The sequence below is a fragment of the Diplodia corticola genome (assembly GCF_001883845.1).
Source record: "Diplodia corticola strain CBS 112549 chromosome Unknown scaffold9, whole genome shotgun sequence".
Lineage (NCBI taxonomy): Eukaryota > Fungi > Ascomycota > Dothideomycetes > Botryosphaeriales > Botryosphaeriaceae > Diplodia > Diplodia corticola.
This window is the reverse complement of record NW_017971488.1, coordinates 115,945-130,951: the sequence shown is the minus strand read 5'-3', so window position 1 is coordinate 130,951 and position 15,007 is coordinate 115,945. Positions and strand designations below refer to the sequence as shown.

Here is a 15,007-nt window from a genome sequence, read left to right as displayed (position 1 = left end):
CCCCAACGCTTAACCCGCCCTCGACGTCCGACGACTGGAAATGATCTTCGGCGGCAAGCGTGCTTCTTTCTCCATACGAGGCCGGCAAATTGGAATGCCCTTATCCGCGAAGGGCTGATATTCGATCCAGTTACGCGCTCTTGCCGATCCGGAACCCGCGCCCACAACACTCGGTATTGCACTCTTCCACGTGGACAGACGCCGGATGTCGAGATACGGGATGGTGCGGTGCCGGCGGGAAAGACTGGTAATTGGGCGGTAATGAGCGTCGGTACACGTGCAAATCCAATCAGCAGCGCAGGGAAGTTGCAGGTACGGGCGGGAGAGTGCAGTGTTTGATGCCTGGCAGTATTCCGCCTCGTTTGCTTCGACAAGCGCAACAGAACAGAACGGTGCGGGGCCAGGGAGCGGATAGTCAAAAGGATGGTGTTGCGGTGACGGGCACCACGGCCTAGGGCGCAGAGTGGAAGTGAGGGTGCCGGTGGCACGTCGCACAGAAAAGGATGATGTGATGGACGGGCCTGTTGGTCTCACAGAGGGTTTCGCTGGCAGCACACACCGACAGGTCGGGCAGCACGCGGGCTTGCCTGTGGAGCAGGCGGAAAGGATAGTAGAGTGGAGCGGTGCTGCGACATGGCACTGGAGGGCGGACTATCGATTATTTCACACCCCAGGCCCACGAGCCACCATCGTCTCCGCAGCGCCCGGGGTGCTGGGAAGCTGCAGCCAGCCAGTCGGATGGCGCACCTACCGCCGCCAGGGCTCGAAACGCGTGCCGGCAGAACCGCAGGGCCTTGTTGAGCAGGGCAGCGTTGATGCGGCGTCAGCGCTGAATCAGTGCGGCCAGCCCGACAAGCGACGAGCAGGCGATCGACGGCTGGAAGCGGCCCCAGCAAGGGGCCACGGGAGCACGAGCGGTAGGGTCCTGCTATCAAGCATCCCTTGGCGAGTCGTGATGGCGACAAGCTGGCGAGGCTCCGCGATCAGGTGGTAGAGAAACCCTGGCGCCGGCGGGCTGGGAGGGCACACAGGGGCCTGTGTGCAGCCAGCCCGAAGCCGAGCCCCAGAGCTCACCTCAGTCCCCAGCAGCCAGCCAGTCACTGCGGAGAGCGTAAGCTCGGTGCAGTGCTCGCCTCAGCCATCGGCCGACGGAGCACGGCCGTGAGAGCTGGGAGATGGCAGAGCCGACGACCACGCCTTTCCTCCAAGCCACGGTCAGCGGTACTGCCGTCAGCCCAGTCCAAGGCCTCATAACGTTGGCTGTGCGCGATCGTCAGGGCGCCGGTCGTTGATTTGGGCACTCGTGTGTCGTCACACACGGCGCGTGAGGGCCGATTCCCTTTGTGTAGCGATTCAGCCGGGTAGCTTGCCACACGGGGCCCTCGTGGACACGGCGGAGGTGTTTCCTCGGGCCATGGACGGTGCTCTTTCTATTCCTTGTGCAATAGTACTGGCTGGATGCAGCAGTCGAGCATGGACCCCGGTGTTGCACTGACTCTGGCCAGGCACCGAGCGACTAGCCAGCCGGCCAGCGCCATGAGTAGGTATTTATTCCCCGTGTGAAGATAAAGCGCAGCTAGTGCTCACCAAATCCGGGCCGTTTGCTGTCTCGTCGCTGATTGACGCCGCTGGGGGCTTATCAAACAACGGCCCGGGCTGAGCGGCCATTGGCCACCTGCACGAGAGAGTGGAACACGCCGGCCCAGAGCGATGCAGGCATGCCGCCCGCTGCGGCCTGCGCGGCGGCCAGCTGTGGCGGCCATCGATCAGCCTTATTGCGCGCAGCCGGAGCGCAGCAGAGCCGGGTAAGCGACGGACGCCGAGGCGTACAAGAGGAAGAACAGTGGTGAGTGCAAGTGAGCAGCGGCCCACTGACTCGGGATCGCTTTCCCCGGCTGTGGAGCCCCTATCACCCCCCGACTCCCCCGCACCAGCACCGGGCCCACTGCCCGCGTACCCCGCAAATTGCCTTCCGCGACTTGCCTCACTCGTTCCTTCTTCCGGCCACCTTCTACCACCCCTTTTGAACTGGCTTCACATGCTTTCTTTCAGAATCCGGCCGCCCCAGCCCAAGCGCTTGTCTCTCTCGGAAACGATCCTCATCCCTACCTGGCCTGATCGTTGGCCGCCCCCAACTACTTGACTACTGCATCACCATCGCTTTCGACCCACAAAACGGACGCACCCTTCCCTTCTATCTCCGGCTATACTGTGGACTATTGCCGGTATTCCTTCTCAGAACCGTCTACAGCTACCGTCTACAAAGCCGGCTGAAACACCTGGCTAATCGCTTGCGCCATTAGGAGCCGTCGAGCCAGTTTATCCAAAGACCTGGAGAGTCAGGCGGCACCTTGACCGACGGCTTCGTTACCAATTGCGTTGCCTTGCCCAAACGCCATCTGCTCCACACGAGCCCTTGGCACGCGCCACCCTCGACGTCAACACGGTACAACGACATCCTCATGCAACTCCTCACGCCGCTTCATCCACTGCAATGGGGTCTTCCATGTCTCCCACGTGGTTGGTCGCGCCCCACCCGCTGCCGATGACACTGCCGCCATTCCCGTGCGGCATTTGCTCCGTCCACCACACTTCGAAATCAACCTTCCCCCAGATGCTTCAATGCCGTGTGGTACATATCAACATGCAGGCCTTCAAATGCACTGTGTTAGGCAACGCGCACGCTTATACCCCACTTCTGCGCACTGTTTCCAGTCCATAACTTACCCTCAGCACTCTATCTAAAACCACCCACCCTCTTCTCGCAGACTTCAAACTCTCACAGCCACGGGGCTAGACACGCCGCCGCGCGGACTGATCAGGTTTTTACTGAAGTGGTCCACAAACCCCGCTGCTCGCCCATTTTTCATCGCTTTCTCATTGGATCTGCGCAAACCAGACCCATGCCTACGGCTGAATTTTAAGCTCGGCAAATTTAGATGGCGTGACATTTGTCAGACAGCGCTCCAGAGTGGATCAATCTGGATCGCCGAAGTCGTCGCGTGGGCTACCCAGGGTGTTGGAAATGAAAGAATGACGGAAGCCCCGGTTGGTTCCGGATGGGATCACAATCCTTGCACCCTGGCCCGTGGCCCCCCTCGACGTGCGTCGACGCCATCCCGTTTTTGATTCATTCTCGGATTAGCGTTGGTGATTGGACAGCTGGCTGATTATGATGAGGTATGAGCCATGTACTTTCCCACCAGTTTCAATACGTGCACCGCGCCTTTCGGTCTCGTGCGGAGCTCAGCTACGTTGAAGACCTTTGCAGTAAGTCATTCACTGTGGGCCATTGGACATATGGTGATCTTAGCTCTGCCAACTCTTCTACTGTTCTTTACGACTCCGGGAATGAAGAAGCTAGGAATATTTAACCATCCTTTCAATATTTCTGACAGGATGGAGCTCGGTTACGAGCCTCGAAAAATGGTGCTCGTCTACTACAACAAAATTCGGCAATCAACTCGCTTCGAAAGATACGAGATAGAGGGCGCTTTTGGCGTTCTGGGGGCTGAAACGAGTCAGAGAGAGGGTATATATACACGAGTGGCGTTGCTTGGGTAATATACCCCCGGTTATTGCTCTGAGCGGTTCTTCATTCTGTTATTGTGAACAAAGTAGTCGACGTGAGGGTCTTTCTAAGCAGGCGTTGTATACAAAGGTAATTCGCTTGTACACAGAGACGAATATAAATGTAATATATGGCATCTTGCATTAGACAGCGAATTTATCCACCATGCTGGCCAAATCTATGCACATTCCTTCTTTCTTTCTCCTTTCGGGGGGTACCGTCAAAAGCATTAACGCTGTTGAGCTGCTTCACAACACAAATAGCTAATGCTCATTGTTTCACGATGCTATCAAAGCTCTGCGATGCACACTTATCTGACTATGCTTTCACAGTATCAATATAATGGTGGCTCGGAGTAGCCTTGCGCGGCATTGGAAAAAAGAAAAGAGGGAATCAAAGTGGACACGTGACGAGAGGATCAATGAATCGTCACATTCCTTCCAGTGCAGCGCCTCAATGGTTCTAGATTGCAAAAGTAGTGTAGAAATTGTCGTTTGAATGCCCAAGGGGCTCACATGCGTGGATATATGAAAGAGGTGGCGACAGAGCAGCTGACAGCTTGCAGTATCCTACAATTTCCTAGCAGCACATGATCATGGGTGCATCGTTATACTCAATCGAATAGCTAGCGCACATGTCTACATCATTTTAGTGAATTATAGGGCACCTCTATCTCATCTAAGCCTCTTGTGAAGTGAGTACAGAGGTAGTCTCAGCAACCTTTCCATCAAAATCAAATCCAGAGGATACTTTTACGCTAGCAGATGAAGACTTCAACAGTGCAGAAGCCAGAATTCGCCATAGTAATCTCCATATTCCGCCCTTTTGAAGTTCCTGTTCCTACAGGTACAACTCCACAATACCACAAACAGAAGTCCCATGGCGTTTTTCGGTCCACGATCTAATCGAGTAGTAATCTCCATCAAGGCCTAAGCCTCCATGTCTTTCGACTATTGCAACAAAGGGTGCAATCGCAGAGACGAGATGTACCTCAACGCTTAGGGCTTCGGGAGGATCGCACGCGGAATGATCAGCGGCAACGGTCGTAGACTCTCCGCCTCGAGCTCAGATTCGAACTCAAATCCAAGATCAGAGTCCGTCTCGTCATCGACACCGGACTCCACGCCGCTGCTAGACTCAGCATCGGACGCGTAGCCAGCCTCGTACCGGACGGCCGCCTGGATCCGCTCCTGCTCCTGCGCCTCGGCCTCAGCCTGCGCATACAGCTCTGCAACCTCATCCTCCTCCTCCATCTGCTCCTGCTGTTGTTCTTGTAGCGGCTCCAGGTCGTCATAAGCCGGCAGCTCGCCCTCCCTCGGCATCTCCTCGCCAGGTCCAACAACCAGCTGCACCTCATGGCGGTGCTTGACGCCGCAATCGTTGCACTCGCGCGTGAACTCAATCTTCCGGACCAGCCTCTCCCCCCTGCCGATATCCAGCAAATCGTCCGCAGCCATGTACTCGCGATGCGTATGCCCCCAGCACGCACCCGCCGGGTTCTCCGCGATCTGCAACGCATGCAGCCTCTGCCCACCGACGCGCAGCGCACCCAGCGGCGTCGTCGTCGTCGTCGTCCTCTTCTTCTTCCCCATCAACCCGCCAACACCCCGACCAGCCGACCACCTACACTTCCACACCGCCCACCCCCTCACCACATAATCATCCAGCGCGTCGACGCGCACAAACACCTCCGCCCCCGCCGCCTGGAGGTCCCGCCCCGCCCTCGCGACGGGATCGCGCGGCAAGACGAGCGGACCCGGCGGCGGCCACAGCGCACCCAGCAGCGCCTGGTCGCGCAGCAGGCGGGCGGCGAGCGCGGCGAAGGCGCCGGCGCGCGCGAGCTTGGTGCGCACGCGGCTGAAGCGGCCGAGGCGCGAAAAGTCCTTGACCGCCGCCTCGAGCTGCTCGATCGACGCGAGCGGCGCGCGCCGCGCGACGAGGTGCGTCCGCAGCTGGGCGCTGTCGCCGAGGGCGCGGCGCGTGGAGGGGTTGGTGGCGGCGGTGGCGAGGGTCGCGGCTGTCGGCGTGTTGGTGGTGGGGTCGTGGGAGCGCAGGCACCGGCCGATGGCGGCCCAGCGGGTGGGGTTGGCGGGCATGGTGCGGCCGGGTGAGGGGGAGGATGTGGTGGTGGTGGGGAGGTTGTTGAGGAGGGTGTGCGATGATGCCCCGGTGATGGGGGTGGCGGCGGGGTTGTGAGCGCGGACGGGGCCGTGGTCGAAGGGGCGGGGGGAGTATTCGTTGCGGAGGTAGGAAAGGGTGAAGTTCTCGATGTCGCGGATGGTAAGCTCGGCGATGTCGTCGTTCGTCGGGGTGCTGTTGTTGTGGATCGGGTTGCCGCCGCTGGTCGGGAAACCACGGTGGGTTGGAGGAGTGGGGTTGAACGAAAAGGCTCTGTGGAAGATGGGATCGGCTAGAATTCTCGTTCGGCTACGTGGCGTAGCCCTATCAGGTAGCTGTTGTGGAGGAGGCATGGAGTCGAGAAAGAGCGATGTCTCTAAGTTGTTGGTGGTTTCCGTCGAACGGGTAACCAGAGTTGAAGAGTAGGTGCAGGGTTTGTAGATGTTGGAGTGGTGGAGGAGAAAGTAGGTGGGCGACCAATAGTTGTGGTTATAAGTGACATTGTCGTAGTGGTTGCCCACCAGGGTGTTAACGAAGTGACTGTAGAAGCCCTAAAGAAATTGTGAAGCTCCACCTGTGTGAAGTGCAGACCTGGGTGATGAGCTAAATATTGCAAGCATTTGGAACAGTGGATATAGAAAAAAAATGAGATTAATGACAGCCTTTAGCAGAGCCAAAGGCGGTAACAGTCGGTTTGTTCAGATACTAGCACAAAAGACTGTAGGGACGGAGAAGGAGGAAATATGAAATTCTGAACAAAAGACTAAATTCTTGTGGGGGAACAGGGAATGTATGCCTTCAAAATCACAGGTTCTTGTAGTACCTCACTATCACGAAGTCGTACATTTAGATCCAACAGCAAGGTTTTGGTCAATCAGGCAAGTTTGTTGACCTCGAAGGCTCCATTTGGTCATCGTGGAGAGTGGTTTGTCGCCTCTGTTCGCCACCCCACCAACAACCCGGAGAAGCATACCGATGGGCTTGCTAGGGGAAGTTTCTGCTTCCCTGCTATACAGTCGTCGTGTAGTTTGACTCGTTTCGGAGTTAGCGGTCGAGGACTCGGACCAAAGGAAGGCCGTCTAGTGTTAGCGCACGGTTCTGCTCTGCTCGCGCCATGATCCTTCAAAGTTGTACAGGCAACGGTCACCACAGATCAAAAGATAGCTCGTCCAATGCTGGTGAAGCCGGGTCCAAGAGAAAGGCGGTCAAGGTCTAAGAAAGTAGGTGAAGCACCTGACCCGAACTTCATCCACCCGAGTATTGGCACGGTGCTCATGACGCTGAGCTTTGAAGCCGCGACAGTCAGGGCTCTTGTGGTCCATCGCAGCTCCAGCGAAAAGCCTCCGCTAAACGTCCAGGTATGAGATGGCTTGCAGGAGGAGTAGTGAGACTGCGACCAAAAGGACAGTAAAGGCCAAAATCAGTCTCAGCAAAGAAGACCAATGTATGAATACAGTCAAAGATGTTCGAACAGCTATGAGGTGCGTCTCTCGTCAATCGTCGATGCTTCAACGTCGACAGGGAAGAAAAAAAGCAGTTCTCTCACGGTCAGGTGACCTACGGATTATCAGTGGTAAGACGAAGCTAAGTGCCTAGTGAAACAGTGACACAGCTGCAACTCCGAAAGACGGCCGAACATGTGTTATGCTTTCATGCTTCAGCAAAGATGAACCGGCGAAGCCAGAAGAGATACCCAGGATTGATGCCTTGAAGGTAAAGCACCAGTAAAAGTGGACGTCGGTGAGAACGCGATCACAACCCGGACGCCATTGAGGCCGATGAGCGCACAGGAACCCAGCCGATGACTTGTCAGAGCAGCTTTCCCTTATAACTGGGTATATCAGCCTCACATGCCGAATCTGTAGGCTTCCTAAATCGCTCATGTATTGGTTCCAAGGGAAGGAGAGAGGTAGTGTCCCGAGGATGGACAACACTTGGGATCACGGCCACAGGCTCCGCGGCGCCAGCGAACGGGCTCACGTCAGGCCCAATCCTGTGGGGGGAAATCACATTACTTACAAAGTACCCGTGATGATCCGGCCATGCGACAGCGTAGGCAACTCTTCCGTGAGGTGTGGATATCCTGCGACGGGCAGACACTGTGGCCAAACCAATGAATGGGGACCGGCACCCTAGCGCAGCGCCCAAGATGCTTGGGGACGTGTCACTTGGAGCACTGTGAATGCGACGGCGACGAGAAGTATCTAAAAGAAGCCGGCTGCAGCAGTCCGTTTCCACAGCAGACTCCACAAAGCGGGGCCGCAGACCTCCCTGAGCACATCAGTCAATGCAAGCGTGGCAAGCTTCGTGGAATGACTCAAGGACAGGGAAGTGTGGTGGTCCCAAGCCGTCGGGGCCGGACGCAGGATATGACGCTTCCACTTGGAGGGAACCCAGGGGGGGTTGCAAGGACACCGGAAGACCCTTGATGGAGGCACGGTGCGGGCGAACTACTCTATTTCGACAACGGCACGGCGGCTCCATGGAACCAGTGGCGCGGGTGAGATTTGGCCGCGAGAACTGCGGCAGTGGCGGCATGGGCCACCGAGTGAGACACTGAGGCTCCCAAGAGAGCAAGATTCACAGCGGGGGAAGGGATAGGCCCGAAATTGCAGCGCGGGGACGGGCGGCGCGGCCGCACGCGGTGGTGGTGATTCGAGGGACGGCCGGCGTCATGCGGGGCGGTGAGCTACGAGCTACCTATAGGACGGCTATGGCTGGCTATAGCTGGCGACAGGCCTTCCAGAGACGGCGGCGCGGGGAGGCCGCAGGCGAGCAGGCGGGCAGGCGAGCAGGCGAGGGCGAACGCCTGCTCGCCCGACGGCAGGTGCCATCCGGAACCACAGGCGAGGCAGCGGCAGAGAGGGGGGGGGCGGCATCACCAGCTCCACATGATCGGCCAGGCTTGGCGCGGGCGTGGGTGAGGGCGAGTGAGCGGGCGGCGCGGTGGTGATGGTTTGAATTGCCTCCGCGGCTACAGGCAGCGCGGCAGCGGGAGGATCGTCTAGCGAGTCGACTCGACGGATCAGCTGAAAATCGGGCGTGGCGCGCTCGCCGTTCTCGAAGCCTGCCTGCTTGGGTTCGGGCAAATGACGCGCCCAATGACGTGCGAGGGCTGCCAGCATGGCGGGCGCGACTCATGAGTGGGAGAAACACGGCGGCGGCATGGATGGCAAGCAGATCTGCGGCATGGGCGCGCCAGCGCGTGAGCGCGGCCTTGGGGCTGCAGCGTTGCGTAAGCCGCGTGAGCAGGCTGCGCGCTGACGGGCGCGGCGGCTCGCTGCTCGCTGCTCTGCGCGCTGCGCTGCTCGCCGCTCGCTGCGCGCTGCCCGCCGAGCGCTGGAGGAGGCTGGAGGAAATGGCGGCGGAGGACGATCAAGCGGACGATCACGGCGGAGACCGGGCTGAGTTGGCAGGCCGCTGGAGTGGCATCACTTGATCCACCAGCACCGCAACTCGGCAACGGGCGTGTCTCTGGCGCTCTGGCGCTGGCTGCGCGCGCCCGGGGCCCTACGCAACGGCGGCCACTCATAGGGCGGCGCCGTCTTCTCGAAGCGTGGAAGCCTGCGCAGCCCGCGCAGCCCGCGCAGCCCTGCCCTTGCGGCAGCTCGAGTCCTGACCTTCCTCTTGCGATCTCCACTGCTCGCCCGCTCCAGGCCCCCTCCGGCGCGCGCGGCCCACGGCCGGTGACAGCGCTTGGCCCTCTCGCACCGTGCCCCCCGCTGTCTTGCCGCTGCGACACGCTCGCCGCACCCAGCATTCCGCCCTTTGTCCGCCATTCTCCCCCCTGCGCCTCCGAGACAGGCGCCCGCCGGCCGCGGTGCCTCTTATCCCTGCCGCCGCCCAGCAGCGCCCGCCGGCTGCAGCGTCCGAGCGAGCTGCTGTCGTGCGCCCGAAGTGCAGCCCGCATTGGCCGTTGGCGGGCCAGTTCGCCGCGAGTACAACGAACAGCCCTCGTTTCAGGCGCACCTTCCCTCTCTCCATCCGCCGACTGGCATTTTGCCTGCAGCCGCATTGCAATCCCTGGTTCGCAGCGGCCGCCTCGGCCCACTGACTCGCCGCTCGATCTCGCAGCGCAGCTCTTGACTTTTCCTGCGAGCCCACTCCGAGTCTCCACTACGGCACCGGCCAGCGCCAGACCAGCGAAGCTGCACCGACGGCGCCACGACAGGCCCAAGCCATCACCTAGCCCAGCGACACGTCCCTCAACGGCCGCCCGCGAGCTTCGCCTTCTGAGCGTGCGCGCAGACAACCCCCAGCCCGCTGCCTGACAGACGTGTCCATTGCGCTCGAACCACAACGCATACGGAGCTCGAGACGGATCCGAACGCACTCCGCGACGCGCCAGCCCCAGCGCACCTCTCCCCGTGCCTGCCCTCCCAGTCCCACTGCGACAACACAACCAACCCACCACCCATTGACCTGGCGTTTTGCTGTCGCCAACGGAGCCCTCCCGATCGTGCGGGGGGCCATAATCGCACCGGAAGGACCATCGCGCGCGCGGAGGGAGACACGCGACGATGGATCATGGAGCGTGCAGCGTCATCTACCTGGACCGGCGGGCGCACCCCGAGCGTCTGCGGAGAGACAATGTGCTGGCAAGCCTGAACGCCCGGGATGCCCGCGGCGTCGTTTCGTCACCCGGCTACTTCAACTTCGGCCGGTCCATCAGCACCCAGGAAGTCCTGTCCAACGTCGAGACGTTGCTGTCCATCTTCCACGAGAGTACGTGCACCGAGTCCCTAGCTGTGCCGCAGCCCTCAATGCTAACCGCCCTGCAGTCGACATCCACCGCTCCGGCTCAGCCGCGCTCGACCGCATCTGGCACCTCTACAACTCCTCGAGCCTCGACAACGCGCCCATCATAGTGCTGATCGACCTGCCCTATGACGAGGAACGTCGCATGAAGCGCCTGTCGCGCGAGCCGCGGACCCCTTCGCCCACAGCCTCGCGCACTCCTGGTGGGGACGTCCCAGAACCCGAAGACCTATATGGCATGCACCTGCTCAGACACATCTCCGCCGAGATCCAAGATCGGAGATTACCCAAGGTCGTCATCCCAGTCATCCTGCTGAGCGGCCTAGACCGTGAGATGGCATCCGACACCGCGTCGCCTGGCGCCAGCGGGTCACGGGTTTTGACCGACACCGTGCGCTTGACCCGCTATCTGGATGCCGGTGCCGTGGACGTGTTGGCGAGCCCATTGTCAAAAGACCACATCCACGGACTGGCCGTACACGCTTATCGGATAAACAAGGAAGTCATGCGGGAAAAGTCGAGTTTCCTCGCCCAGTCCAAGGGCCGCAAGGTCTCCTGGGTCGGCGTGAACGAAGCGAAGCCATTCTCGTATTTACGAGAGGCCATGGTCTCGAATTTAATGGGCAACATCTGCTGCCCCGATACGGCACGAGACACCATAGATCCCAAGTAAGAAAGGGCAAATCCACGAACGCCATCTCATCTGCTAACCAGCCCTCAGCGACATCGAGGTCAGTCCCGAGCGCCGGGAGAAGATTGCCCGTGCCGTGGGCACTTGGGCCTTCTCCGCGCACGACTGGAATGATGATGAGCTATTATTTGGATCGCTGGTAATGATTAAGCACGCATTAAGCATGCCGGAAGTGGAGCGCTGGCGCATTCGCGAAGGTATATTATATGTTTCGGAAGTTATGCGGAGGTTGCTAATATTAAGTCAGATGAACTGTTGATCTTCCTCCAAGCGAGCCGAAACGCGTACAATGAGTTTGTCCTCTACCATAACTTTCGGCACGTTGTGGACGTGCTCCAAGCTCTGTTCTATTTTCTCCTGCGGATCGGCGCACTGCCCGCATATTCCTCGGACCCCTCCCATGCTCCTGTCGAGCAACCTCCGATCGCCTCCCTTCTCAAGCCCTTTGACGCCCTGACCTTACTCATCTCCGCAATAGGACATGATGTTGGTCACCCGGGTGTCAATAACGCCTTCCTCGTGGCGCTCAACGCACCTTTGGCGCAGCTCTACAATGACCGCTCTGTGCTGGAGTCTTTCCACTGCGCTGCGTACTCGCAGATTCTCCGCAGATACTGGCCCGCCGCTTTTGAAGATGTTGCCATGCGCAAACTCATGATCAACTCGATCCTCGCCACTGACATGGGCCTCCATTTCAAGTATATGGCTGATTTGGGCAACCTGCAGGAGAAGCTGGCTCACAATAATGGTGGCATTGATGGATGGAGCCCTAAAGTCCTGGAAGAGTACAGGGATTTGATATGTGGCCTGCTTATCAAATGTGCAGACATTAGCAATGTGGTATGTCTGCTCGCGAGTGTCATTGCCTTTGGGAGCAGCGTGTGCAACGATTCCAAGTGCTGCCCATGCTGGTTGCTGATTACTAACCGCGGTTGTCCTTAGGCGCGGAACTTCAACACTGCAGTCCAGTGGGCGGCCATTCTCACGGACGAATTCAGCAATCAAGGGCAAATGGAGGAGGAGCTGGCATTGCCGACATGTCTCTTCGGCGGGCCACCCGTTCGTGATGACATCATCAAGCTGGGCGAATCTCAGATTGGCTTCATGAACATCTTTGCCCGGCCGCTCTTCGAGTCTGTCGCAGATGTGCTCCCCAACATGCGCTTCAGCGTGGTCGAGATTATCGAAAATAAGGTTGTGTGGCAGAAAAAGATTGAGGAAGCTAAAGAACGTCTCACGCCGCAAACGGACGGCGGGGCTGACGGGACTGGCACGTCGATTCTCGATCAAGCACGGAGTCCTCTGTCGACAAGTCGCGTGGACGTCTCGGATCCCAGGCCAACAGCACCCGAACGCACCGAGTCCACCTCCAGTTCGCTGAAAGCCCCGAAACAGACCTTCCCGCCGCCGCTTAATCTGTCCGACCCGCCAAGACGCGCATCCCCAGCTTTCAAAGCAGCGTCCGAGCCTCGTCGCTCGTCAGTCGCAGCACTACCAATTCCTCGCCATTTGATCGAAGGCCAAGGGAACAGAAACCCGCACTCGCGTCGCGGCAGCGCCGATGCAAGCCTTACAACCATCCTGGTAACACAGAACCCGACCAAACCCTCCGAAAAAGTGAAAAAGAAGGGCCTGCGCTTACGCTCGCAGTCGCCCGGCAAACGCCGCAACAGCCGTCAAGGACTCGGATTCTTTCGCCACAAAACCCAGCCTCCGCCGAGATCAGATTCCCCTGTACGTCCTTCTTCTTCGTCCACACCGCCCGTACCTGCTTTACCTCCACTGTCAAACGACCGGACGGCGCATGACCGGGCACGCACCAGTTCACTTCAAACTGATTTTGTGATCCAGCCCTGCGTTCCCGGAAGCCCTGGTTTCCCGCCAGCAAATGGCACAGTTCACTCCAACAAAAACCTGCAACCTCCTCAATCTGGGGCTCATAGCCCCATCAGTCCAGTCTCTGTGGACTCGGACTATGAGATCCCGCCTCACATGACCGCTCCTCCGCTGCCGTCGCCGAAGCCGACCTCGGCTGATGGCCAGCAAGGCACAGGCGAGGCGCCTCCCTTGCCACGTTGGAAGGCGGCAGGGTCGGCTTTCAAGTCTCGGCATTCCCGGAAAGGTTCTCTCACTCCCTCTTTGACTGGTTTCGAGGTCCAGCCACCGGAAACCAGTAGCAGTGCGGACAAGAGCGCTCATACCATGAGTGAGTCGCCAACGCTTCACACGCTGGAAGGCATCGGAGAAGGGACAAGCGGTAGACCCAAAAGCAGGGGTGGCGTCTTTGGCAGATTTTGGCGGAGGAAGATCAGAGGCGACAAGACATCTTCTGGAGATCTTCAGCAGGACAAGGAGATGGCCGTGCAAACGCAGGGTTTCCAGTATCCTCCGCCTCCAAAAACACCTGTCAACACAGGAGCCGCTGGCCCTCGCCGTGGAAGTATGCCTCTCCTACCTGGGTCGTTCCCGGATACCCCTCCTTACCGCCGTCAAGAGCGGGACAGGTAGTATTGTTGGAAACCTGGCGACAAATGTCTGAAGAGGAAGCAGAAAGGAGACATAAAAAAAAATTGGCATTTGTTTGCATGGGAACTTCTCTCATATCTTCTTCCGAAATGGACGGATGGGCCGTCATCCCCCGCTTCCTTCAAAGTCGCTCTCACACCCCCATCGTCATCCCATCCTCTTATCGCACATCAGACGGGCGGGCACCCACTCCGTCCATTACATTGTTTCCGCGAGGTTCGACAGGAGCTGGAGCACCTACCTAATACAGAACTATGAGAGGACGACCTTGAGGTATGGAAGCGATACGAACCACGAACAGACACGAAGACGTACTTCACAATCCATTAATCAGCAATGGGTATGGATCGGCGCTGAGGATTTTCATTTTCCAATACTGGAAGACAACACAACACGCCGACGCAGACACCTCCACTGCGGCTTTTTTCAGTTTCAATCTCTCGTTTGTCCCGACTGGGACCGGCGCATACGTGGCGTTTCTGGGGGCGAACTTTGTCTCGGTCGAAAACGGCGACTGTTGCTTTTTGCTTGGCGGTGCGGGCCGTGCCGATGGCGCAAAAACCGAACCCCTTATTCCTTCCCCTACTCTTTCCACCGACTGCTTCTGACAACAACGACGCCTGACACCGCCTTCGGCCTCGCCTCCGGCGAATCGCTCGATGCGAAGAGTCATCTCGTCCTTATCTCGCTCCGCTGCCTAGACGCGGAAAGGATCGACTCCAACATTGCCCGATCGGCTAGTCTTCAAGTCAATCGTCATTGCACCCATTGCACCCGAGCTTCTTCTTTCGCCCGTTAGAGCTCGAAGCGGTACAACGCGTCTCACTTTCTGTAGTGACGCTCCTTTGATCGACTCTCCTTATTTCCGGTGAGGTTCCAACAATTCGGTTGCCATCGGGCGCCCAATCTGACCTGCAGCGTCGTTTCCGTTGCCACTTTCTTCTTCATGAACACCGCGCTGTCTTTGCACAAAAAGCGCCTAGGGAAAATTGGGTGGATATATGGATATGAGCATGTTGTAGACTTTCTTGCGGCTTTCTATGCGTTTGTTTAATTCTCGGGGGTTTCCGTCGTAGCGGGAGCAGAGGATCATGGGTGCCACCTCTGACCCTGCTCGTTTCTTTGCTCTCGTCGTCGAGGCCTGCTACGCCCGGGCGACATGCCGAAAGGGAAGTCCCGTGGCCTGGCAGAGTCCTTGTTCTTTTTCCTTTTTCCATCATCGCGCTCAATTGTTCCTCTGTCGTGGGCTTGGGCCGGAGCGGGATTCATAGATACCATTGCGCGTAGGGTATATCTTCTTCCGTCTTCTCTTTCCCTCTCCCCTCTGGCTGGTTGCTAAAAAC

General features: G+C 58.5%; 2 protein-coding genes across 2 annotated transcripts; one reads left to right on the top strand and one right to left on the bottom strand.

Annotated features, from left to right (window-relative positions):
• Positions 1–4,569: 4,569 nt before the first annotated feature.
• On the bottom strand, positions 4,570–6,042 carry BKCO1_900033 (uncharacterized protein; the record flags this gene model as incomplete). The annotated part of the gene is made up of 1 exon (XM_020279855.1): positions 4,570–6,042. The coding sequence occupies one exon, from the start codon at positions 6,040–6,042 to the stop codon at positions 4,570–4,572; it is 1,473 nt and encodes a 490-aa protein (XP_020133206.1).
• Positions 6,043–10,209: 4,167 nt separating this feature from the next.
• On the top strand, positions 10,210–13,646 carry BKCO1_900032 (high affinity camp phosphodiesterase; the record flags this gene model as incomplete). Its single annotated transcript, XM_020279854.1, has 5 exons — positions 10,210–10,414; positions 10,471–11,116; positions 11,169–11,335; positions 11,386–11,978; positions 12,081–13,646. The coding sequence occupies 5 exons, from the start codon at positions 10,210–10,212 to the stop codon at positions 13,644–13,646; spliced, it is 3,177 nt and encodes a 1,058-aa protein (XP_020133205.1).
• Positions 13,647–15,007: the final 1,361 nt, after the last annotated feature.